Source organism: Myotis daubentonii, chromosome 17 (assembly GCF_963259705.1).
Source record: "Myotis daubentonii chromosome 17, mMyoDau2.1, whole genome shotgun sequence".
In the NCBI taxonomy this organism is placed as follows: Eukaryota; Metazoa; Chordata; class Mammalia; order Chiroptera; family Vespertilionidae; genus Myotis; species Myotis daubentonii.
Window position 1 is genome coordinate 36,467,851 of NC_081856.1, and position 26,596 is coordinate 36,494,446.

The following is a 26,596-nucleotide window of genomic DNA, read 5'->3' on the forward strand; positions in this document are numbered from 1 at the left end:
TAAATTTATTGGGGTGACATTGGTCAGTATGAACATATAGGTTTCAGGTGTAGATTTCTATGTTACAAGATCTGTTTACCCACCGTGTGCCCACTATCCAAAGTCAAATGTTCTCCCATCACCATATATTAGGACCCCCTTTATTTTATTTATATTTAAATTTTTATTTTTCATTTTATTCTTTCCACAGTAGTTAGCTTAGAAGGGAATACTATAATTGGTCTGTCTCTATTGCTGATTATTTTTAAGGCAGATTAAAATTGGAATTACTATGTCAAAATAATTGTAGTTAAGATTAAAGATACTAGTTATAGTTATTGCTTACATTACACAGTAGTGCTTTTCATTACCAGCTTTGGATACAATAATAATAATAGTAACAACAATAATAATAGGTAAAAATAGTTATTTTAATTTGTACTTTATAATGGAAATACTTTTTCTACCACCTTAACTTTGTTAACTAGATAATACATTCCCTTTCTTTAAAATTTAAGATCTATAAAAGGATATAGAGTAATAAGTCTCCCTTCAACCCGGGCCCTCCAGTCATCCATCTCTAACTCCTCACAGCACAATATTAGTTTACTTTTATACATATTTAAGCAGCATATATACTATTTTCTTTTTTTAACAAAGTTTTCAACACATACTATAAACAGTTATATAGCTTGCTTTTGTTGACTTTAATGATAAATCTTGGAGAGCTTTTCATAAAGAATGCATAATTTTTTTAATTCTATTTTATGGCTTAATATGCTACTCTGTGCATAATCGTTTAGGTGACAGCTGTGTGTGCACAGGGTACAGGGAACTTTCTGGAAGGTTCACTATCTTCCTTGGGTTATACAGGTGTATGCATTTTTCAAACTCATTGAGTTCTACACTTGAAACCTGGGAATTTAGTCTATAAATTATACCTCCATAAAAGTAGTATTAAGGGGTAAATAAACATTAAGGATCTTATAAAACTACTAGAGGCCCGATGCACAAAATTTGTGTAAGAGTAGGCCTTCCTTCCCCTGGCCGCCGGCAGGCACCCGGGACCCGGGCTTCCTTCGCAGCCCCAGCTTCATCCAGAAGGTTGTCTGGAAGGACATCTGATCTAATTAGCATATTACGCTTTTATTATAATCTTCTACCCTCACTACTATGCCTCTTTACAAATCTGTTGTCCCAGGTACTTCATGCCCCAGTCATTTGGATTAATAAAATTACTCTTTTTATATATCAGGTCCTAGTAATTCTTGAATTCAGTGATGGATTAATAAGTAGTATTAGGAACTTAATTTTTTAAATGGTCAAATTTGATCTGAAGTGGGTGTCAGTTAGATATTTTACCCTAATATATCATTCTTGATTAGTACTATATGACCCAAGCGAATCTTTGGTGTGAGTCTAAATCCTGGGAGTGTAAAAAAATAGATTATATTTAGTTTTAATTTTTTTTAACCTTTAAAGCAGATATCCTGAATTCATTTTATTAATGGAGAAATTTGAAGACTTGGTTATACTTTTTAATATATTTTCAAAAACTCAAGTTATCTGAAAGATTCTTTTAAAAAATGTTTTATACTTCCACATATTCTGTTTAAATGTGCTTTGTGTATGTGGATGAGGTATTTGAGGGTAGCATCAGAACATGGCAAACCAAGTAGAACATATTGTTAAACATGTCATTAAACAGTCACCCACCAAAGGTCTATGAGAATAGCTGGACCTTGTGCAGCCCATACAGATTGTTTCAAGCATTTAATACGTGACCATAGTCCAGTATGTCCAGTATTGTTTCCCATGGAGTCTGACGTGCTAGGTTACTATTTTATGTTAGAAAGGGTAATTACAATGATGTGAAGGTGGGATCGGTTTAAAAGCACACAATTTTCTGTAGTTGATTAAATTATCTGTATCTCATTTTCAAATAATGCTCCTTCTCACATTGTAAGAATAACTAGTCTACAGTTTATTATGCATGGGGTTTTATGTTCCTTTTGGCTTGAATGGCAGGATTTGATACTAGTATTAAAATGTAGGCATGCAGTTGTGCCAATTTCGTGATGGATCAGAATTTTTTTACAACTGAGATTATATGAACTCTAACTTCTTTAGGTAGCAACTGACTAAGAACAGTATTTATACATTCTGGCCACTGGGTAAAGTTCTTTAGTAGTTGTTTACATATATTTTTGCAGAGAGGCAGAATAGTGCAGTCGTGAAGATCATGGACTTGGAGCCAGACTGCTTTACTAGCCTGTGACCTTGGCAAGTTTCTAATCTCAGTTCTTTTCTTCTTACTTGTATAATAGTATGTACTTTATTTGGTTGTGGTAAGCATTAAATGAATCAAAACATGTAAAGTGCTTAAGATAGCACTTGGAATATGGTAAACACCTGGTCAGTATAAGCTATTGTCATTTTTATTATTATCTTTATCATCATCATCAAGATTAGCTTTCTCTTTAGAAAATATAACTAAACCTGGGCATTATTGTTTGTGGTGGTAATTTTAATGCTAATGACAGGAATTCATATTACATAAGATATTTTGTATAATCTCTTTAAGTAGTTTCAGAAAATTTGAAAGTGCTGTAGTTAATTCATGAGGGAGTGATAACAGCCTTGAAAAAGAATAGTTGACAAGTTGCATGTTCTATTTGATAATTATGATAATAGTTATTATGTTCTTGCAATTGTTTGCTTGCAGTTGTGTTCCAGGGCGTGGGTTAATGTGGCACACGTGTACGAAAGGTGGCACATGGAAAGGCTGCTTCTGCCCTACTTTCCTCTGTATCACAGCACCAGCTGCTCCCAAAGCAGCTTACTTGGATTGCCCTTCCTGTTCAAGGGGCACATGGCAACTCCCTATCCTCCTGAGTCCACTGTTGGCCTGACTCAGCTCTCTCCCTTTACTGCTGCATCAGACCTTAATCTCAGGATTCCTCGATAGGCCCTTTTTAGTACATTTGGAATTTGTGTTTAATGGCTTAAATGTACAGAATTAGACTTTTAGTTGATAGAGACCATATTAACTTTGTTCCTGTTTTACCAAAGTTATTATTTTTCTAAATCCTACATTTCTTTTCAATTCTTTAAAATCTGAATTTTGAGAAGTAACTTTTGTATTGATTTAACTTGCCTGATCTTTAGGTGAATAATTATATATGATGGCTACTAGTTTGTGAAATAAAGTTAATTGGTTCCACACACACAGAGGTACCTTTAGTTTTAGGCCCTTTCCAGTTAACTTTATGTACCCACCCCCACCATTGCCCAATGAAATATCTTAGATGTGTGCTACTTGCATTTCTGTTACTTAAGTTTGGTAACATACCACACAGCTGGACTACAACAATACTTTCTGGATTGCCTTACTCTTTCCAACTACTCCTCTCATCAAGCCATTTGATATACCATTTCCAATGGTACTTTCTTATTTGTTTATTACATCTAAATTACCTATCCTTAAATTACAGATTTTTCATACGCAGAACTAAAATGAACACAGTATTTGGTAAAACATCTTCTGGACACTGGAGCGGTAATTTCTATGGAAGATTCTTCTCTTGGTATTAGTTGTATAATTTGCATAGTTGCTTTAATATAATATTTTCTCATTTAAACTTCTAGCTTGGAGATTTCCTTGATTAAGAAGAATGAAGGACTGACGTGGCCAGAGCTAGTAGTTGGTGATAAGCAAGGGGAATTTATAAGAGACTCAGCCCAGTGTGCTGCAATAGCTGAACGTTTGATGCATTTGACCTCTGAACAACTGGTAAGCAATCACAATAGTATTTTCACTTTTTAAGGATCAGAGAGATGAGGATATGCTAGGTTTTCAAACATTATTTTGCTTTTCTAAGGTAAAGGATACAGATTAAGTATTGCTGACTGGTGTTTGAATATGGCTTAAAATTCCAATTTCCATTCTTTGCACTATTTGAATACATATATATGGGGGGAGGGCATGCTGTGTAGGGTAGAGAAGCATGTATGTTTGTATCTCTCTCTCTACATGTACGCACACAAAAATGCATGCACTTAATGACAGAAATACATTCTGAGAAATACCATGTTAAGCGATTTCATATTGTTTTTAATGACTTAAATGTACAAACATCATAGAGTGCACTTACACAAACCTAGGTGGCATAGCCTATTGCTCCTAGGCTACCAGCCTCTACAACATGTCACTGTGCAAATCAACACGAGATTAAACCAAGACAATGACGCAGTCGTGATGCAGTCAGCACCAGGTGTATGAGGCTGCTGCTGGTGTAACATGGCATGCTGTTTTATAGCAAACTTTTTATAAGTAGAAAGAATATAGTCTAAAATAATTAAAAGTATAGTGTAGTAAACTTGTAAATTAGTAACATAGTTTATTCCCGTTATCAAGTATTAAGTACTGTACATAACTGTATGTGCTATATACCATTTTGTTTATCTTAAATTTATCTTTATTATTGAAAATGTTACAGATTCCGCTCTTCTCCTCCCTTCACCCCGATCCCACCCCCTTTTCTCTATAATCTTGTCAAGTTCAGTACTGGCTGCCTTGGCAGTCCTGAAGTTTTCATTTTTGCCTTCCTATCTCTAACATATGGGTAATTGAAAGGGGAAGAGAGGAAGGAGTGTGGGGGGTTCTTTCTTTATCCCACTGGACATGTGTATCTTCTTGAGTCAGGGTAATAGTGGCCCCAGCTAATTGCTTCTCAGCCAGCCACAACAACCAGAATTGTTTCCATTGATATTTCAGCTGGAACAGACAACCACACTAGGTGGCTCCACATCCCAGCTTTGACATTGAATCTATAGGAGTAATCTTCATCAAACTAAAAAAAATTTGGGCCATTATTTCTTTAAAATTTTTCCCATTCTTCCCCTTTTCAATTACTCATATATTAGACCACTTGATACTGTTCCACAGGTCAACGGGATTCTGTGTTTTTATTTTCTCTTCTTTTTTTTTTTTTTAATTAAATCTTTATTGTTCAGATTATTACATTTGTTCCTCTTTCCCCCCCCCCCCCATAACTCCCCTCCTCCCAGTTCCCGCCCCATCCTCCGCCCTCACTACCCACCCACTGTCCTCATCCATAGGTGCACGATTTTTGTCCAGTCTCTTCCCACATCTCCCACACCCCTTTCCCCCCCAAGAATAGTCAGTCCATTCCCTTTCTATGTCCCTGATTCTATTATAATCAGTTCATTCTGTTCATCAGATTATTTATTCACTTGATTCTTAGATTCACTTGTTGATAGATGCATATTTGTTGTTCATAATTTGTATCTTTACCTTTTTCTTCCTCTTCCTCTTCTTAAAGGATGCCTTTCAGCATTTCATATAATCCTGGTTTGGTGGTGATGAACTCCTTTAGCTTTTCCTTATCTGTGAAGCTCTTTATCTGACCTTCAATTCTGAATGATAGCTTTGCTGGATAAAGTAATCTTGGTTGTAGGTTCTTGGTATTCATCACTTTGAATATTTCTTGCCACTCCCTTCTGGCCTGCAAAGTTTCTGTTGAGAAATCAGCTGACAGTCGTATGGGTATTCCCTTGTAGGTAACTGAGTTTCTTTCTCTTGCTGTTTTTAAGATTCTCTCTTTATCTTTTGCTCTTGGCATTTTAATTATGATGTGTCTTGGTGTGGTCCTCTTTGGATTCCGTTTGTTTGGGGTTCTCCTCGCTTCTTGGACCTGTAAGTCCATTTCTTTCACCAGGTGGGGGAAGTTTTCTGTCATTATTTCTTCAAATAGGTTTTCAATATCTTTCTCTCTCTCATCTTCTGGCACCCCTATAATTCTGATGTTGGTACGCTTGAAGCTGTCCCAGAGGCTCCTTACACTATCCTCGCATTTTTGGATTCTTTTGTCATTTTGCTTTTCCGGTTGGATGTTTTTTGCTTCCTCGCATTTCAAATCATTGACTTGATTTTTGTGCTCCTCTGGTCTGCTGTCGGGCATCTGTATAATATTCGTTATTTCAGTCTGTGTATGCTTAATTTCTAGTTGGTTCCCCAATATAAGATCGAGGGTCTTATTAGTTTTCGTGTAGATCTCATTAAGTTTATCGGCAGCTTCTAAACAGTTCTTGAGAGACCTTAAAAGTGTGGTTCTGAACTCGATATCTTCCATTGACAATTTTGTCCTGTTTCTTTGTCTCCGCATTTTGTTATGCTTCCTTGGTGCACCCCCTAGTGGTCTTTGTTCGCAGTCTTATAGTTAAATCTTGATTGTTGTAGCTAATTCCAGGGAGGGTTTGACCTCCAGGCCAAGTGGCTATGAGAATCAGCTGTGTCAGCAGTGAGAGAACTTCTGTCCTCTAGGGAGGTGCTAATCTAGCCTTTGCCTGAGGCTATCCGGCAAATGCCTCTGTGCAGGGCTTGGGTGGGGCGGATCGCACAGGATCAACAGGGTGGGCCGGAGAGACCAGTTATGGCGGCTCTCAGTCCTGTCCCCAGGGGCTCTGCCCCTCTGAGTCCCAGCACCCGCTGCAAAGCTCGGAGAGAAAGCTGCCCTCGCTCTGACCGAAGCCAGACAGTCCCGCTTCTCCCGTTTGAGTCTGGGTCCCTAAAGACTCGCCCGGATCTGGAGCTCAGAGTCTGCGACTCCCTCCCGATTGAAAACGCCAACCGCGCCCTCCGCCGCCAGCCCGCTCCGCGCACTCCGAACCTCAGAACTTGACTTCAGCACTGCGCCTCCTCCGAGTGTCCGTGTGCGTTTCTCTTTCCTCCTAGTTGTAGGACTTCCACTCAGCCAGCGTTCCTGTGGTTCTGGGTGAAGTCCCTTCCGTTTTTTGGTTTCACTTTTGAAGTAGTTGTTCAAAGCAGCAAACTCCGGCGTTAACCTATGCCCGCCATCTTGGTTCTCCTCCTATTTTCTCTTCTCTTTCAATTTAGATAGACTCAATTATTATGTTTCAAGCTCACTGGTCTTCTGAAATGTCTAATCAGCTGTCAATTCTATCTTAAATAAATTTAGTTCCATTTTATATTTTCCATAACTCTCTGGATATATTTACTTTACATCTTTGAATATATAGGCTTTGTTTATAATAGCTGTTTCAATATACCTGTTGCTGATTCCATAATTTCTGTCTGTTGATTAAGTTTTCATTAGTCATGGGTCTGAAATTTAGTTTTTAATTTTTGTTGTAATATTAACACTTTCAAGTATGAAGAAATCATTCTCCTGTTGTTTCTATACTTATTTTATTTTCTGGTTTAAGAATCCAGATCCCGATAAAGGAAAACCTCCTTGTAATGCTCAAGAGTTAGAAGAATGTGATATTTTCTTTGAAGAGAGTTCCAGTTTATGCAGATTTGATGGCAATACATTAAAAACTACTCATGTGGTAAGTTCTTGATAATGATTTTTTAAAAAATTTGTGAAGAAGTAGAAGTTACTCAGATGAAATAATAATTGATTAAACAAATATAAGATGACTTGATTAGCAATTACTGGCTGTGTTATAAATATCATCTCTCCATAAAGTGGCAACTTTTTATCATATCACCCCCAATTTAAAAATGTATTGTTTTGGTACTATTGCATATTTAATATCTTTCAATTGGCTTTGTGTGTGCAGATTTTTACATACAGTTATCCCTAAAGTGTATAATAATTTCATGACTTTTTTCAGTCAGCATTAGGACATAGCATTTCTTTTTGTGCTCATGTTATTTCAATCTCAGTAGAAAAGAGAACAGTTTGGTCTTTTGTTCTTAGATCTCTCAGTCTTTGATGTAGGTCAAGAAAAGTCTTAAAAGTTTCTGCCAACTTTGGCCTAGTGTGTTTCTTTGTCTTGTAGAGGTTGAGGGGAAAGTGAATTTTAGCAAAAATTTAGGGAAGCAAGGTCAATAGTGTCATGGGAACTTGATTCACTCACTAACCTTTCCTAGTCTGTTTTGGATACTTAACTTTCTTTAACTAATGGCTGGTCTTTACTCAAAGGACTTATAAAAATGAGTACTTTTTGATTATACACCTACTTAGACATATGAAATGGAATGGCAGAAGACCAGTGACTTGGCAGAAGTGCAATTGAAGCTGTACCAAAATTAAATAATTACTTACAACTTCTATATCTGTACTTTTCTTTCCCACCACTCACGTTTTGTTTATTTACATCTTTTGTGGTTATGGTTATTTTTACTACTTTTAACTTTTATACTAGTTTTATAAGTGTTTAACCCACCACCTTTACAATGTTAGATATGTATTAAATTATATGCTTGCATTTCATGTCAGTGTTTTAAGATGAGCAAATGAGCCTTTCACAGAAAGTCTGGGCACTTTGCAGTCTGCATGGGACTTTGGGGTGAGAGCACTTTAAGAACCATTTCTCAGTTCATTATAGCTTTGTGGGTCTTGTGGATGCAAGCCCCATTAGCTTTCAAAGGTAGATGTTTAGGGCCTTGTCTCTCAGATACAGGTTTTAAAAGTTGTCAAGAGATATGAAAAAATGCTCCACGTTACTAATCATCAGAGAGATGCAAGTTAAGATGACAATTGAGGTATCACCTCACACCTGCCAGAATGGCTACCTTCAATAAATCAAACAACAAGTGCTGGCCAGGATGTGGAGAAAAAGGAACCCCAGTACACTGCTGGTGGGAATGTAGACTGGTGCAACCACTATGGAAAAGAGTGTGGAGTTTCTTCAAAAAGTTAAAACTGCAACTGCTGTTTGACCCAGTGATCCCCCTTTTAGGAATATATCATAAGAATCCCTAAACCAATCAGAAAGTATGTATGTTCATAGCAGCATTATTTACAATAGCTAAAATCTGGAAACAGCCCATCAGTGGATGAGTGGATAAAAAAGCTGTGGCACATTTACACCATGGAATACTATGCAGCAGTAAAACGGAAGTACATAGAGGGACCTGGAGATTATTATGCTAAATGAAATATGCCAGTCAGAGAAAGACAAATATCACATGATCTCACTATATATGGAATCTAATGAACAAAATACACTGGTGAACTAAATAGACCCAGAAGCATGGAACAGACTAATTTAAAAAATTATTAAAAAAAGAAAAAGAGGTTACAAGTTGGCTTGTCATGGAGGAAGGAGGCTGTAATATGTTGCAGGTTCAGTACCACATCCACTTCAGGACTCCTGTAGTACTTTATTGACAGTTGCACTTCTTTCTGCAATGTTTGCTTCAAGTTTTGTTTTCTTGATTTCATTTGTCTTGACTTTGGATAATTCAAAATGATCTGTATGTGGAAAGGTCAATATATGTCCTTATCGTTTTAGGAAATAATACTGTAACAAAAGGTCAAAACTCTATATTGTAAATGACAGATTTCTCAAAATATAAAATTTCCTGAAAAGAAATGTAAATCAGGGTTAGCATTTGGAAAGTAAAGTGTTCCATAAATATATGCAGCAGCACAATAAAATAGAAATATTAAATATCAGAACCTAAGAAGAAAAGTAATAAGATGTGGTCACTGGGGTGTAAAATTCGAATCAGAATTCAAGTGCATTTGAAGATGAAGTATTTTTGCCTCTGTCTATAGCAGAGCTGTGTTCGATATGTTTTGTGAAGTATTAGCCACTGGCCACATCGTAGCTGTTGAGCACTTGAAATGTGGCTTTTCTGACTTGAGATGTCTTGTAAATATAAAATACACAACCAGATTTTGAAGTAGCATGAAAAAAGAATAACATATTAATAATTTTATTTAAATTAATTTATTCTGTTTCTTTTTACTTTTTAATGTGGCCAGTAGAAAACTTAAAATTTATGTATGTGGTTTGCATTTTATTTCTGTTGGACATCACTGGCCTATAGTGATCAGATTGTAGACTTGAGCAGTCAGAATGTGATAGGATATTTTAAAAATTTAAATTACAGTGAGTTATACAGGAAGCAGAGGTGTTACAAACAGGAAATAATTCTTTTAGGTTAATGTCATTTTGAAAGCTAGTAGAAAAGACTATACTAATTAGTACATAATTGATACACTAACTTTTTCAAAAAGATTAAAGATAGGATCAAAAGTTATAAAGGAAGAAAATACTTTTAGGAAGTATCTAAACCAGTGGTTCGCAAGCTTTTTGGTCTCAGGACCTATTTACATTCTTAAGTGCCTTTGGGTACTTAATCTGTTTATTTGGATTATCTATCAAGTTTTATCTATCAAATTTGACCATATTAGAAATTAAGCTATATAATAATTCCCTTGCTAGGGCTGCCTTAACAGAAATTTGTTTCTCACAGTTCTGGAGGCTAGAAGTTTGGGGTCGGTGTTAGTTTCTTCTGAAGCCACTCTCTCTGACTATAGGTGGCTTCTCCTTTGTTTTTATGTGGTCTTCCCTCTGCATGTGTTTGTGTCCTAATCTCCTTTAGTAGGACATCAGCGATACTGGATTTGGACCCACCCTTTGACCTCGTGTTAACTTCTATCTCCTAATACTGTCGCATTCTGTGTACTAGGGGCTAGGACTTCAGCATGTGAATTGTGAGGGGATACAGCTCAGCCTATAACAATATCCTTCATTTAGATTTTAGCAAATGTTAACATTTTGCCACATTTATTTTTTTCTCTGCTTTCCCACCTCTTCTTTTTGCTGAAACATTTTAGGAATGAGTTGCACATGCCATGTCCCTTTACTCCCATTTTTAAATATTAATTCAGGAAATTTAATGTCATATGGAGTCCATTTTCAAATTTTACCAATTGATCAAATAATGTACTTTTAACAATTTTTCCCCTGATTTGGGATTCATTCCCATGTCACAAATTACATTTAGTTGTGATATTTCTTTACTCTCCTTTAATTTGGACCATCCAGTCACCCAGTGTTTATCTTCTCCTTTGAATGAATAAATAGTTTGTGTGAAGTTAAAGTAATCCTTTTAAAGCAGGGGAGGGGAACCTTTTTTTCTGCTAAAGGGCTATTGGATATTTATAACATCATTCACAGGCCACACAGAATTATCAACTTAAAAGTTAGCCTCCTGTATTTGGTCATTTAATTACCTCATCCCTAATGCTTTGGCAGGGCCAGACCAAATGATTTCTCGGGCCTTATTATATGGCCCATGGGCTGGATGTTCCCCACACCTGTTTTAAGGGTTTTAGTAGATTTTGTCATTTCTCTATTCCTTTGCTTTCTCTAGTGGCTTTCTGTCATATTTAGAATAATGTCTAGGATCTTTACCATAGCCTTCAAGCCCCTTTCAAATTTTCTGTGGCTCACTGTATACATTTTACACTGAAACACAATAAACACACACAAATTTGAAACAAAAATTTCACAAAACAGTACTATCCTTATTGTATAGGACAGGCTCTAATACTCCATTCCATACTGTTTTTCTTTTAATCCTCGCCCAAGGATATGTTTTCATTAATTTTAGAGAAAGAAACATCAATCAGTTGTCTCCCATACATGCACAACCGGGAATTGAACCCATAACCTTTTGGTGTACAGGATGAAGCTTTAACCAACTGAACCACCTGGCCAGGGCCATACTATTTCTAATGAAATAGAAAAATTTCTTCTGATCTAAGTTGATTTTACTACCATTGCTGAGACCCAGCTAGATTCTTTCAGAACTGAATTGTAGGACATCCAGCTGGTGTCAAAGAATAGCTTGATACGTGGAAAACCCACACATCAGATGTCAGAAGTGTTTTGAGTGTGGTAATATTGTGATAATATTGTGAAAGTAAAGGAGAAACACGGAGTGTTTTTACTTACAGAGTAGTAGGTACAGATCAACTCAATATTTCATGCACAATAAGAAGAGAGTAAATTTTAGCAATTTATTTTCTGTTCAGAATAGGAATTTGGAATTAAATTTATTTCATGTCATTTATTTCTCAATCTGGCCTAACAGATACTTTCTGAATAGATAAAACCTTTCTCTTAATACTACCTTTTAATTTAATTTGTTAATAGCAGTGATTAAGGGTTGTTCAAATGTCTTCACTTTGATATTTAATCTTTAGAAGTCTTATTAAATTGCTAAGTGTTCTACAAAGAAAAGAAAAAGATAATTTACTATTTGAAATTCATGTTTCCAGTTTTTCTCTAGAGAATGTTTTATTCTATTGTAGTCTTCATTGGTACTTCAAAAGTAAATATAACCTTTTCTGTAATAACCATGAGAACAGAAGAAATGTGGAGTTATATTTTATTAGCTAATGGGTTATGGATTGAAGAGGTTTTTTCCTAAGGCAGTAAGACATTTACATTTGGCATTAACAAAGAATGAGTTTTCTGAATAAGTAAATTTGTCTTATGTAAATTAATTCTTTTAATTGCTAAAACTACATTTAAAGCCTTTTTATTCCGTGGAATCTTACTAAAATCTATTATTTGCCTAACATGTAGAGCATTATGAAGAGAAAGTAATATTTCTTTGGTGGATGAATATCATCAGTGTGACATTGAGGTAGAAAGCTAGAAAGACATCACTCTCAGTGTAACAATAAAAGACTGGATAATCTGTAGAATCATTACTTTTTAAAAATACATCTGAGAACTTGAAGTTACAGGTCAACAAAGTAGCTTGAAATCTAAGGAAAAACAGGTGCCACCAAGGAGATACGGGATAGGAGAACAGGCCCATTTGAGCATACGAAGAAGAAAGAACTGCCATATAAGAAGTCAACTAACAAATTGCTAAAGGCCTACTGTGGGCTAGCAAGAAAGTATAGAACCTTTGGGATTCACATATGCTCTCCGTGGACCTTGACCAGGGCCTAACAAGAGAGCTTGCAAACAGGGGAGGAGGCAAGAGAAAAGCTGTTTTGGTGGTGTGGGGTAGAAAGAGGTAAGTTACTAATTCTATGGGGAAAGTGTGAGGTCCTGCCTGCACTATTTTCCCTAAGTAACAAAAACCTTATTCTGCTGAGTGAAGAACACTAAATTGTAACCCACCAGGGGCTCAAAAGAAGACCCAGTGCAGCTGGGGGAAATAATTTTTAAAGTACCCCCTCTAGCCTGGGCCTGACAGCTCAGTTGGTTAGAGCATCAACCCAATATACCAAAGTTGTGAGTTCAATTTCCAGTCAGGGCACATATAAGAATCAACCAATGAATGTGTAAGTAAGTGGAACAACAAAAATTGATGTTTCTCTCTCCCTTCCTCTGTCTCAAATCAATAAATAGGTATTAAAACACATACACAAAATTAAAAACAAAAAAACACCATCTCTATGGGGGGAAAGCCAGGAACCCATCGTAGGCCCAGACTACTAGAAGTTTCCTGCCACTAGAGGAGGGTAACACTTGAAAGGCCCAAGAACACAAGGTCCAAGACTGAGGCTGAGCCTAGCAGAGAACCCTTTTCCTACACCCTCCATCCATCACACTCAGAAGGACCAAGTGGTAGGCAACAGCAGTATACTGCTAGGGAAGGAGCAGGAGCGCGGACTCCCTGAGCTACAGAAACAGAGTGAAGGGCTAAAGCTGGGGGTAGAATAGTATAGGTGAGGAAAATGTTCTAGCAAGTCCTCACCAGAGCACAAGATAACACTAGAGCAGCGGTTCTCAACCTGTGGGTCGCGACCCCTTTGGGGGTCGAATGACCTTTTCACAGGGGTCACCTAAGACTATCAAAAAATACATATAATTACATATTGTTTTTGTGATTAATCACTATGCTTTAATTATGTTCAATTTGTAACAATGAAATTGGGGGGTCACTACAACATGAGAAACCTGTATTAAAGGGTCGCAGCATTAGGAAGGTTGAGAACCACTGCACTAGAGGGATTTCAAGCTAGTGGTGCACTGAAGGTAACTATAGCAACAACAAAACTGAAGCTGTCAAGAAACAAGGTAAATAATGTAACCAGACTCAGATGACCCATATTTTGAAACTATCAGACAAAAAAATAACTGGTTAATATGTTAATGGGATAATATACATGAATAAATGCAGAATTTTAGCAGAGAAAACCTGTAAGAGTCTAATGAAAATGTTAGAATTAAAAACACAGGAACAAAAGAAGAGACTGTTTTCAACAAAATCACTAGTATACTCAATACATCTGCAGAAAAGAAATTAGTTACCTTGAGGATAGGTTAGTAAAAATTAGCAGGACCAAAAGCAAAGTAGAGGGGGTGGAAATTAAGAACAAAAACAATGAGAGCATCTAAGAGCTGTGAAGCAATGCCAAATAGTCTAACATACACCTAAGTGGATCCCAGAAGGGAGGTGGAACATTCACCAAATTAGAACATATTCTGGGCCATAAAGTAACCTCAACACATTTAAAAGAAAAAAATAAACAGAATGTTCTCTGAACATAACAGAATTAAATTAGAAATTCATAACAGAAAAACATAGAAAGTATTTGGAAATTAAACAGCACATTTCTGAATAACCCATGAGTCATAGAGGAACTACCAAGGGAAGTTAGGAAGTATTTTGATTGAACGAAAATGAAACCTGGGGCATTGTGGGATGTAGCTACAGCAGTGCTTGGAGGAAGATTTATAGCCTATGTTATGTAGAAAAGAAAACCCTGTTTCAATTTAAGCTTCCACCTTGAACTGGGAAAAGAATAGCAAACCAAATATATAGCAAGCAGAGGAAGGAAACTGTAAAGAGCAGAAATCCATGAAATTGAAAACCAGAAGTAAGAAAACCAATTAAACCAAAAGCTGGTCCTTCGAAAACATCAAGATGTATAAGTCTCTAGCCAGAATAATCAAGGAAAAAGAAGACACAAATTACCAATATGAGGAATACAAACAGGCATATCAGTATGGGTCTAAAAGACGCTAATGCAATATTAAGAACAGCTATTTTTTATAGATTTGACAATTTAAGTGAAAACACAAATTCCTTGGAAGACAAGCATTACCATAGTTCGCTCAAGAAGAAATGGGTAACCTTAATAGTTCCGTATTTGTTATGAGATTGAATTTATTGCTAACCTCTGACAAAGCCGCCTCCAGACCTAGGTGGCTTCACTGGTACGTGCTACCAGATGAAGAAACAATACCAATTCTATATGGACTGTTCCCGAACATGAAGAGAAAGGGACACCTCCCACTTACTTTATGAGGCCAGCATTACCATAGTGGCAAAGACATGACAAGAAAAGAAAACGGGGAACAACAGAAAAGAAACCACTCTCCCTCATGGATGTAGACACAGAAGTCCTCAGTAAAACATTTGTAAATCTAATGAAGTAAGTAAAAAGGATAATACATCATGACCAAGTAGAATTGATCCTAGGATTTAGGATTGGTTCAGTATTCCAACATTCACATAATACAGCATATCAAAAGACTAAAGAATGATATTGACCATCCTACTAGATAATTTGACAAAATTTAGCATTCATTTATGATAAAAGTGTTCAGCAAACCAGGAATTGAAGGTTAACTGCCTCCTCAAAAAACCTAGAGTTATTAACTTCATACTTCCTGGTAAAAGACCAAATGCTTCCCCTAAGATTTGTAATAGGCAAGGGTGTTTTCCTATTACCCCTCAGCATCATGCTGAAAATCCTAGCTAGTTCAAGAAAAAGTAAATAATTATCAAGAGACTCCATTGCTACCATGAGAAAAATGAAACCACTTTTTAGGTGTTATCTTAAAAGCAGTATTTACACACAATTCTTTTATCTGCTCTTAGTTTGCAACCTTTGAATGGAATTATGAGTTTATTTTTCTATTGTGGCTGCTGACCAATCTAAGCAGTAGCAAACATCTTGCAGTGGCATGGTGTTTTTAATTAGCTGTGGAATGCTTGGTTTTAAAATGAAGAATAGGAAGGCTAGAACTTGGTAAAATAAATACCACACAGTCTCTTACTACATAAAGAAAGAAAAAAGAATTGCAAATCATCTAGCTCATTTAAAGGGAATGTTTTGTCTCACAGTAATTTATTACCATCAAACTATTTATTATAATTTGTTTTGTAAACTTCCAGAAACTTGTCTTTGACTATATTAAAAGCATCCAAATCTTGTTTGAAGAATAACTTGTTCACTTTTTGAGGGGCAGATCCACAAACTATTTACTGAAAGATACGCATTATAGGAAAAGTATAAAATTGAAAGTGATGGGTATACAGTTGAAACTACTGAAAAAAATAGAATTTGACAATAAAATAACAAAAGAATGAAATTCATATTTCTTGTTTTTGTTTTTAATTTTTATTGATTTTCGAGAGGAAGGGAGAGGGAGAGATCAAAACATCAATGATGAGAGAGAATAATTGATCGGCTGCCTCCTGCACACCCCCTACTGGGGATCGAGCCAGGCATGTGCACCAACTGGAATTGAACCCGGGACCCTCTAGTCCGCAGACTGACTGTTTTTGAAGTAATGTAAGAGTTTAGAAATTTGTGTGTAAATTAAATATACTGGGATTAGGATAGAGTAAGGGTATGTTATTGTTTTTTATAGCTATTCTCACATTTTCTAAGTGCTGTATGAGCTACATGAAGACCACAACAAATTGGTATGTTTTTCCCACTAGTGCTCATCTTATTTGTTTGATTTGGAATGCCAGTAACATTCAAGGCAGAATGGACAGAGGATGTCTAGAATGGTAATAATGAACATTTGCATTTATTAAGGTCTATCTAAGTGCTAGGCACTGTTCAAGTGCTTGAAATATATTGTTTACTCAGCAAAGTAACTGTGAAATAAGTACTATTATTACCATTGTATTTACCGGAGAATAAAATGAGGCTAAGTCAAGCATGTCAAACTGCCGCGAGTTTGACATGCTTAGGCTAAGTATTGTACCCAAAGTCATGGTCCTCACTCTCAAAGACCTGTAAGGGGAACGGGAGATAAATTCTGTAAGAGAGGTATAAATGAACTATTAGAATACATTATTTCTTTTTATTAACATTGGAGAAAACTGCTTAGAAGAGAAAATGCCATTAGAGTATGGCATAAAGTATATAATGGGTGGAAGATGTGGAGCAAGCAGAAAAGGCATAGCAGGTAAAGAAGTGGGAAAGTTGGGGGTGCAGTTTTGTAGATTGTGAGCCAGTTTTGCTAAGTGTTAAGTTTCGAGGAGTAATAGGAGCCAATATTGGAAAGGTAAGTTGTGGTCACTTTTGAGCTTTCAAAAATGCCATTTAAGTCAGTTTGGACATTTTTGTTTAAGCATTGGAAAACTTACTGAAAAAGTAAGATTTTCTGAGGTGAGAGCTAAAAGACACAGAGAACTATGCACTTAGTTGAGTGTGGAAGCTACTGACCCTAATCACCTTCCAGTGTGTATTTCTCTAGTAACGTAAGATTTTTTGCTTTGCAAAAATCCTTAGCCAATTATGCTAACTGTAAGATAGAATAAAATATTCCTAACTCTAAGGTTAGATTAGCTTTGCTGGAAGTATTTTTAAATAACTTTCTACATAAAATATTCAAAAAATATTTATCTAGAATATGGAGACAAGAAGACCCGATTGCCCCTAACTGCCCCCCCGCCCACCTCCGGCCTGGTCCCCCCCAGCTGCCCCCCGGCCGGCCTGGTTGCCCCACACAGCCTGCTTGTTCAGTTGTTTGGTTGTCCCTCACTCACACCCCTGCCGGCCTTTTCACCCCACGCAGCCTGCTGTTCAGTCGTCTGTCCAGTTGTTTCGGTCGTGATGGCCCCTGGCTTTTTATATATTAGGACAGTACACCAAAGTAAATAATTTGTGAACAGAAAGATCTGAATTTGAATCTCAGCATTATGATTATTCTGTGTAGCCTAGAACAAGTTATTCAAGCTCTCTGAGTATGTTCTTTCATATATTAAATGAAGATAATAACAGCCTCGTGGATTCTTGAGGTTAATATTTATAACATGTCTGATATATAGGATGTGCTCGTGAATCCTAGTAGCTATCATTGTTCTTGGTAATGATTACAAGTTAGCATTTGTAAACTTTGTATTTGTATACTGTGGTTTAAGAAAGTATTCTGCTTATAAATTGGTATTTTATATCATGTTTTAAACTAGTTATTAAGAGTTAAGAGGTACTTTAGTGTAGTGGTTAAGACTCTGGCCTGGCTGGTATGGGTCAGTAGTTGATCGTCGACCCACGAACCAAGAGGTCACTGGTTCAATTCCTGGTCAGGGCACTTGCCCAGGTTGTGGGCTTGATCGTTAGTATGGGGCATCAATGTTTTTCTCTCTCATCAATGTTCCTATCCCTTTCTCTCCCTAAAATAAGTAAAAACATTAAAAAAACAAAACAAAACAAAAAACATAGACGCTGGGTTCAAATCTCAGCTCCAGGACTTATTACCAGGCTGTTCTTGGGCAAGTTACTTAAGTGCCCAGTTACAGCACTTTCCTCAGCTTTAAAATGGAGGTAGCAATACCACATTTCTGCCAGGGCATTATGAAGAGTTTACCAGGTCAGGTATATAAAAAGTTTAGAATAGTTGCTGACATAAAGTGCTTTTGTCATCATTATTTTTAATAATTTGTTGAGTAAAATATTATTTTTGTCACTTTTTATTTTAGGTGAATCTTGGAAGCAACCAGTACCTCTTCTCTGTCATAGTGGATCCTAAGGAAATGCCCTGCTTCTGTTTGCGCCATGACGTGGATGCCCTGCTCTGGCAGCCACACTCCAGCAAACAAGACGAGATGTGGGAGCACATCGCCACTTTCAATGCTTTAGGTACCACAGCAAGCTCTTTTTCCTTTAAAAAACTTGAGCTGTCCTAACTACATTGGGATTGATTTCTGCTATAATTTGGTTGCTTGTACTCTAGTTGATGAATGTCAGTGCTTTTGGAACAGTAGGACTAAGCTGTTTTATGCTTGTACAGAAGATCAATGCAGAATAGAAATCAAAGTGGTTAACTAAACACTTGAAATATTGCAATCAATCATTTGTTTATTCCAATTAAGCTATACGGTATTAGAATATGAACAAGGAGTTTGACAATACCCTACTCAAGCATGTCAAACTCGTGGCTGGCGGGCTGCATGCCTCGTTTAAATAAACGAGGCTTATATGGATCTTGTATTCACATTTCCTCAGAGTAATCTTCAAAAACATAGAATGCACATTAGGAGACATCTTTCATGGGACAAAGTGCAAAGAGAGCCATTCTAAATGAAAACATTTAGGGAAAATGGTGATAAACAGAAATAAAATGTATTCTATAAGATAAAGGGGAAAATACCAGTTTTTTTAAAACTAGGGCTGGAAAAAATTTTTAACTATTAGTACATAATTGTAGACTTATGCAAGAATTGATTTTATATCAAAATACATTAGTATTGTGTGGGAGACATTTTTTACATGAATTAACCACAATAACTGCTTTATTGAAAGGTTATTTTAAACTGGCAACAGGAAGTAAAATTATGCATTTTGATTGTTATATGTGCAAATCTCCTATTGGGGAAATTTGTTAGCTATCCTTCGAGGTAATAATATAGCTGTTAAACTGGTTAATTCAGACTTCAAATGGATTTTTATGACCTGAAATAGAGTTTAAGTAATTTAGCTGCATATTTCTAGCCTTTCCACTATAATTCCTATTTTTTCATTTTCTATCCTCTTTTTTAGTCAGAGGAAACGCTTACCATAATTTTCATAAGCTCAGATCCTCCATTTGTAATCCCCAGATTCCCTAGTATAGAAGAAATGTGTTATGCTTGAGTTTAAGGTAAATCAATATTAGAGATATTATATACATTATTAATTTTGTCTGGGTTAGCCCGGAGAACTAATTCTAAGCTACTCAAATAGGAACCTACATCCTGTTTTTCCTTATCACAGGATGTAGATAATAAGAAAAAAACAGTGTTCATCTGTCTGTGCTCAGTGGTTCCTTTGCTCATTCATTGTTTGATGAACTTAATTCACTTTAGTGTTACATTTTTTATCTCATGTTACAGCTGAAAATCCTAATTTATATATAAGCTTTTTTAATCTGTAAAGTTAATTGTTAAAAAGATTAATACTGTTGTTTTTTTTCAAAGTTTAATTAAAGGAAGTCCTAATGAAGTTTTATAAATTAGATACTTGAATGTTCTTTCAAGTTTGAAGTGGTCTCAAGGATCTACTTCTGGGAGCTGATTTACAACAAAATTCTGTTGTAGTGTTGGTATGTAAAAATACTAGCACAGAAATAGAGAGAACATATTGTGCATATTAGTACCTTCAGGAATGAGGCCTGTGTATGAACACACCCCTGAAATACCTTTACAATGGTAGCCTATTTATTGGTTGTTAAGAAAAAAGAAAAAGATTGTGTCATGACCCATTTGTGATTGATGAACTCAATTATCTAATTGGCATTTAAAGATATTTCGGTATGTTTTTAGCATTTAAAATTTTAGCTGTTTAGTGTTTTAATTATTCATGGAAGTCATATGGTGCTATGTAGTTCCTTTCTTGAAAAGTTGAAACCCTGTCTATTTTGTCCCTTAGGTATTAAAGCTGTATTTTTGCACCAGGTGGGAGAGATTGATTGTGGCTAATCATTAATAGTTCATTGTTGAGTATTTATGATATATCTTTAATTTAGGCATTTTAATTAATAATGAATCACAGCTTTTCTCCTGTTTAATATATAGTTTTTCTTTTGTTTGTCTCATTTTTTGGCAGGCTATGTCCAAGCATCAAAGAGAGACAAAAAATTTTTTGCCTGTGCTCCAAATTACTCCTATGCAGCCCTTTGTGAGTGCCTGCGTCGAGTGTTCATCTATCGTCAGCCCACTCCCATGTCCACTGTACTTTACAACAGAAAGGAAGGCAGGCAAGTAGGGCAGGTTGCTAAGCAGCAAGTAGCAAGCCTGGAAACCAATGATCCTATAGTAGGCTTTCAAGCAACAAATGAGAGATTATTTGTTCTGACTACCAGAAACCTCTTTTTAATAAAGGTGAAAACAGAGAACTAGTTACTCCAACATGTTGGCTCCTCTGTGCTGGGGAGTAGGTGTCAGTGGTAGCTGGAAGTCTGGGCAGTCATGCTGTAACCTGTTAAGTTTTCATGTGTTAAAGAAAATGATCTTGTATGAATTTTTATTTTTTAAAGGATATTGGAAATATATTCAAGAGATTATGATTCTATAAATGCTGAAAATTTAGAGAAAATTGGCTTCTGTAAAAAAAGTAGATACCATTAGCAGTGTAATTATTTTTTAAAAGCAGAGGCTAGAATCTTTTATATGAAAAAATGTACAGTTCATTGTTTAAAAATAAAAATATTTATCATGTACTCTTTGTTCATTGACATCATTTCTACATTCTGTACCTATAGAATGTACAGGATAATAGTTAAAATGTTGATGCTTGTAAATAATTAAATGAACAGAATAGCTGAGGTAGAAGGGGAAATATAACAGACGTCTAAGCAGATCTAATATTCTTGAAGTTTGCTGAGAGACCTTAAGTGTGTTTTAAGTCACTAAATTTGTGGTAATTTGTTAGAGCAACCATAGGAAACAAACAGTCTTATCCCCAAATTAACTCGAAATGGGTCATAGATGTAAATGTAAAGCCTGAAACTGTGAAACTTCTGAAAGATAACAAAAGCAAATCTTTGTAACCCTGGGCCACACAAAGGTTTCCTGCATGAGACCAAAAGTGAGGTCCATGAATGAGAAAATTGAAAAGCTGGACTTCATCATAAGAAATTATGTTCTTGGAAAGGCAGTTTAGGAGAATGAAAGACAAGCCACAGACGAGAAGAAACTTGCAAGTGCGTATCTGATAAGGGAGTAATAACCACAATATATAAAGAATCCTCAAAACTTAGTAAGAAAATAATCAAATGAATACTTTTTTAATGGGCCAAATTATTAAAGAAACATCATCTCAGATAAGATATATGAATGGTAAGTAAGCACATGAAAAGTTGCTCAACATCATTAGTTATTAGGAAGTTGCAAGATGAAAGCACAATGAGATACTACCACATAGCTACTGAAATGCCTCAGGTTTAACACATTTCGTACCGCTTAGGAGTTTTCTCGTGTTTCTCGCGCCATCTGTTAAGGACCGCTCACGAGTGTTCTCGTTTTTCACGCCCATGGAAAAAGGAGTGAATCTAGATACTTATGTAAATTTTGTTTGGTCCCTCTTCATAGAGGAAAATGTTTTACGCAGTACCATACGTTAAAAAAGTACCAGGAACTTTAATTGTTTAATTGTATTTGTAAATGAAAATGTTATAATTATTGAAAAACAACACCTAAAGTGCATTATGATGATTTAAATAACGTGCAGTTTGCCCAAAAACGTGCAGTCCCTGGCGTATGTCTTAGAGATTTCTATGCGGTACACAGTGTGTTAAGATGGTTCATGCCAAGTGTTGAGAAGGATATGGGGCAATTGGAATGCTCATACATTGCTCATGGGAATGTAACATTGAACCACTTCGGAAAGCAGTTTGATAGTTTTCTGAAATGTTAAACAGACATCTACCATATGTGCCAGCCATTCCACTTTTCCAGTCTCTTACCCAAGAGAAATGAAAGTACATGTTCATATATAGCAGCATTATTTGTAATAGCCTCGCCTGAGAGCAAGCATCAGCAGTGGGTGAATGGACAAATATATTGTGATATATCCATACAATGGACTGTTTCCTGACAGTAAAAAGTAATAAAGTATTGATACCACCAACATGGATGAATGACAAAATAATTATGCTGAGTGAAAGACCAAAGCACATACTGTATGATTCAATTCATATGAAATTCTAGAAAGTACCAACAACTTTATACTGATAGTAACATCAGTGGTTGCATGAAAGTGGGGGGGTCAAAGGAAGCATTTTGGGGTAAAGGATATGTTCATTATCTTAATTGTGGTGATAGTTTCAGGAGTGTAATCATAAGTCAAGCTTTATTAAATAGTACACTTTAAACGTAGTTCATTTTATGTTAATGACTCCTTGATAATGATCTTAAAATTTTTTTTTGAATTTGATCCATTCTGTTGGTGCAAACACATGTTTTTCTTGTTTTGAAATAGCATTTTAGGATACATTTTCTATATTTTGGAAATAAGCATCTAATCCTCTCTTTTTTTAGCAGCTATACCATGATTTCTTTCAAGACCATATATTTGTATGTTGCTGGCTCCATCCTTGGCACTATCATGTCAAGTTAAGCCCATCAGTACTTTGCATTTCCCTGGTGATGGAGACTGGTTCATAGATTGGCTCTTGACCCATTTAGAACCAGTGATTCACAATGAGCATTTGCTGTCATTTCTGAGACAAAGACTTACATTACAGTAAGGTGAGGACCTCTCAAAATATGGAACCTACAGGGATGGAGCTAAGAGGCTGTGAGAGAGAACATGACCTTGATTACATCATCTAGTCCTACCTGGAAGTGCTTCAATCTAGATCTGTTCTTGACTTCCAGGTAAGAGTCATTAAGTTCTTTTTGCCTAAGCCAATGGGTCAAAAGAGGCCCGATTCCATGGTGGAAGTTACTTTGATGTGACACTATTCCCTTCACATTGAGACTTTACTTTGGGTTTTTATTATATGAGTTTAAGGATAAAGTTAATTAAGTGTTTTATTGATAGTAGGAGTAAATAGGGATTTAATAAATAAATTACAGATGCTTCTTAAAGTGGGAAATTTTTATCCACTTCAAAATAGTTTTGCTCCTCTCAAAAATATATGTAGGTCTATGAAAATATATTATCTTAAAATATACCTATGAAAATAAATTTATAAAGTAACTTCTTTGGTGTCAGGGAGGGGGGGATAAAATATTTATGGGATTTTTTTAAATCCTAAAACTATTTTCTGACTCTGACCTTTTTCATATGCCCACACTTCAAATCTACTATAAACGATTACATTTTAAGCCATTTAAATTTACTTTTCTACAACTGAGTTTTTTAAAGCATTTTGAGATTCACCTCTAATGTTTGCCAAATATCCAACATGCATCTCTTACTCCTGGAATAATGGTACCAGGTGAATGTTGAGAAAGATTAAGTGTATTAATATTAAAGCAAATACTGCCCTTTCATTTGCCATCTGATTTTTCCCAGGGAAAATGTAATTCAGCAGGCAACATGAATTCAGCCACTGAAATCATGAAAAGAAGGCCTTTGCAAAGAAAGTATATTCTCAGGTTCTTTACTAAATAGCAAATATGTATTCAGTGTTTTTTTTTTCTGTCTGCAAATATACACATCACTAGAGGAAAAAAAGAGAAAGATGGGGATATCTTAGTGGAGGTACCAGATCATAAAAGTATGAAGTGTATTCTTCTATAATGCTGGTATAATTAGATCTGCTGGGAGGTTCATTACTGGTGCTTCAAGAACCCAATTGGAATCAGAGAAAAACAGCTGGAAAATCAAGAACTTCAAACAACATGGAAAATTTCTGTGGAAAACAGTGTGGCACTTCCTCAAACAGTTAAACACTGGAGTTACGATATGATCTAGCAATCCCATGCCTCCACATATGCCTGAGGAATAAACACTTGTACATTAAGTTCATAGTAGCATTTTTCATAAAAGCCAAAAGTATAAACAACCCACATGGATAAATGGGAAATAATGTGGTAGATCCATACAATGGAATATTATTCAGTAATAAAAAGGAAAAAGGTACTGCCCCCGGCTGGGTGGCTTAGTTGGTTAGAGTATTGTCCTATGCACCAAAAGGTTGCAGGTTCGATTCCTAGTCAGGGCACATACCTAGGTTGTGGGTTCAATCCTCTGGTCAGGGGGTGTACAGGAGGCAATCGATCAATATTTCTCCAATGGATATTTCTCTCTCCCACTCTCTAAAAATCAATGAAAACATATCTTCAGGTGAGGATTAAAAAAAAAAAAAGAATGAAGTACCGAAACTTGCTACAATGTGTATGAACCTTGAAAACATTATGCTAAGTAGAAAAAAGCCTAAAAATAGGCTATGTGTTATATGATTTCATTTATGTGAATAGGTAGATCAGTAGAGAAGGAAAGCAAATTGTTTGCCAAGGGCTGGGGGAACTATGGTGACTGCTGATGGGTATACAGTATTGGGGTGAATGATAATAAAAATGTTCTAAAATTGATTTTGGTGATGGCTGCACAATTCTGATTACACTAAAAATCATTGACTTATATACTTTAAGTAAGAGGATGGAGTAGTATCCTATATAATAAAAGGCTAATATGCAAATCAAACAGCAGAACAACCGGTTGCTATGATGCTCACCGACCACCAGGGGCAGACACTCAACACAGGAGCTGCCCCCTGGTGGTCAGTGCGCTCCCACAGGGGGAGTGCCTCTCAGCCAGAAGCCGAGCTCACAGCTGGCAAGCGCAGCGGTGGTGGTGGGAGCCTCTCCCGCCTCTGCGGTAGCGCTAAGCCATCAGTCAGTCATCTCCCGAGGGCTCCTGGACTGGGAGAGGGTGCAGGCCGGGCTGAGGGACCCCTCCCCCACAGCGCACGAATTTTGTGCACCAGGCCTCTAGTATCTTAATGAAGCCATTATAGAAACAAAACAACTTGAAAGGGCTAAGAAAGTCTCAAAAGTCATCTCTCATGCTAAATATGTATGGATTTTTTAAACTATTGGTATTTTCACCTTCATCTTATTGACCTACCTTATTTTTAAATAAATTAATTTTTTTTTAGTAGGGAAATTGTTAAAAATCAAGCTGTTCATAAAGTTTTATTGGAGGAAGTTGATTAGATAAAGTGGTGATACCCTTTCTTCCAAAAGCAAGTGAACATGTAGGCTCTTTAGCAGTATCCCTGACTTCTACCCACCCAATACTAGCATGCTTGCCCAATTGAGATAACCAGATGTCTTCAGACAATGCTAAATGATTCTGGGGAACAAAATTGTCCATGGTTGAGAATCACTGTGATAGAGTTTTGAGTTTATGAGAGCAGACAAGGTAGAAATAAGATTGGAATATAAAGCTGAGGCCAGATTGGTAAATCCTTAAATATTAAAGATCTTTGAGTTTAATTTGAAAACAATAGGGAACTATAGAAAGTTTGGGGCTGGGGAATAGTGAGATTAAAGCGGTGCTTAAAAAATTTCATCTGTAAATGTATGTAGACAATGGAAAAATTGGAGACATGAGACCAGCAAGAGGGCCATTATAATCATCCTTGCAAAAAATAAAAATAAAAACAAGCAAACAAACAAAAAAAACAGCAACAAAGCACATGAGAAACTGAGCTGGAATAATGACTGTGGCAGTCAAGAAGAGGGGACAGATAGGCATTGTTGGAGGACAAGGGAAAAAGAAATAGTACAAGTCTTCCTTTTATCATATAATCTGAATTAGGAGCAAGTTGTAGAAGAAATATACCGTCTTTAGTTTGGAACATCCTGTGTTGAAAAGTCTTTTGAAATGTCTTTGAAAATTTTCTATAAGTTGAGGACAGAGAGAATTCTACTTTGAAAAACAAAACCAAAAAATACCTTTTGGGAATCTTATAATAGAAGATAGACTGCTAATATTATCTTAAATTTATACCATTGGAAAGTTACCCATTTTTCTAAATGATAGGTTGAAATCGTTGCCTTAAAGTGCATAGGAGCCACAGGCATCTAAAATTCTATTTCTTAAAGGTAATAAAAATTACAACTAATACATTTATAACACCTACCACATACCAGCCACTGTTCTAACACTTTACATAACTT

At 36.1% G+C, this 26,596-nt stretch overlaps 1 protein-coding gene across 3 annotated transcripts in view; it reads left to right on the forward strand.

Moving 5' to 3' along the window:
• The window catches only part of NUDCD1 (NudC domain containing 1), a 55,934-nt gene extending 34,754 nt beyond the window's left edge, over positions 1-21,180 (forward strand). For 2 of the 3 annotated variants that reach the window (XM_059671899.1, XM_059671902.1), the window contains 4 exons: positions 3,628-3,772; positions 7,228-7,353; positions 18,464-18,623; positions 20,568-21,180. In XM_059671899.1, the coding sequence (XP_059527882.1) occupies positions 3,628-3,772; positions 7,228-7,353; positions 18,464-18,623; positions 20,568-20,860 (724 nt within the window). In that variant the 3' untranslated portion in view covers positions 20,861-21,180. Of the gene's footprint in view, positions 1-3,624; positions 3,773-7,227; positions 7,354-18,463; positions 18,624-20,567 lie in introns of all 3 variants that reach the window. The other variant, XM_059671900.1, reaches the window with a different exon arrangement.
• Positions 21,181-26,596: the final 5,416 nt, after the last annotated feature.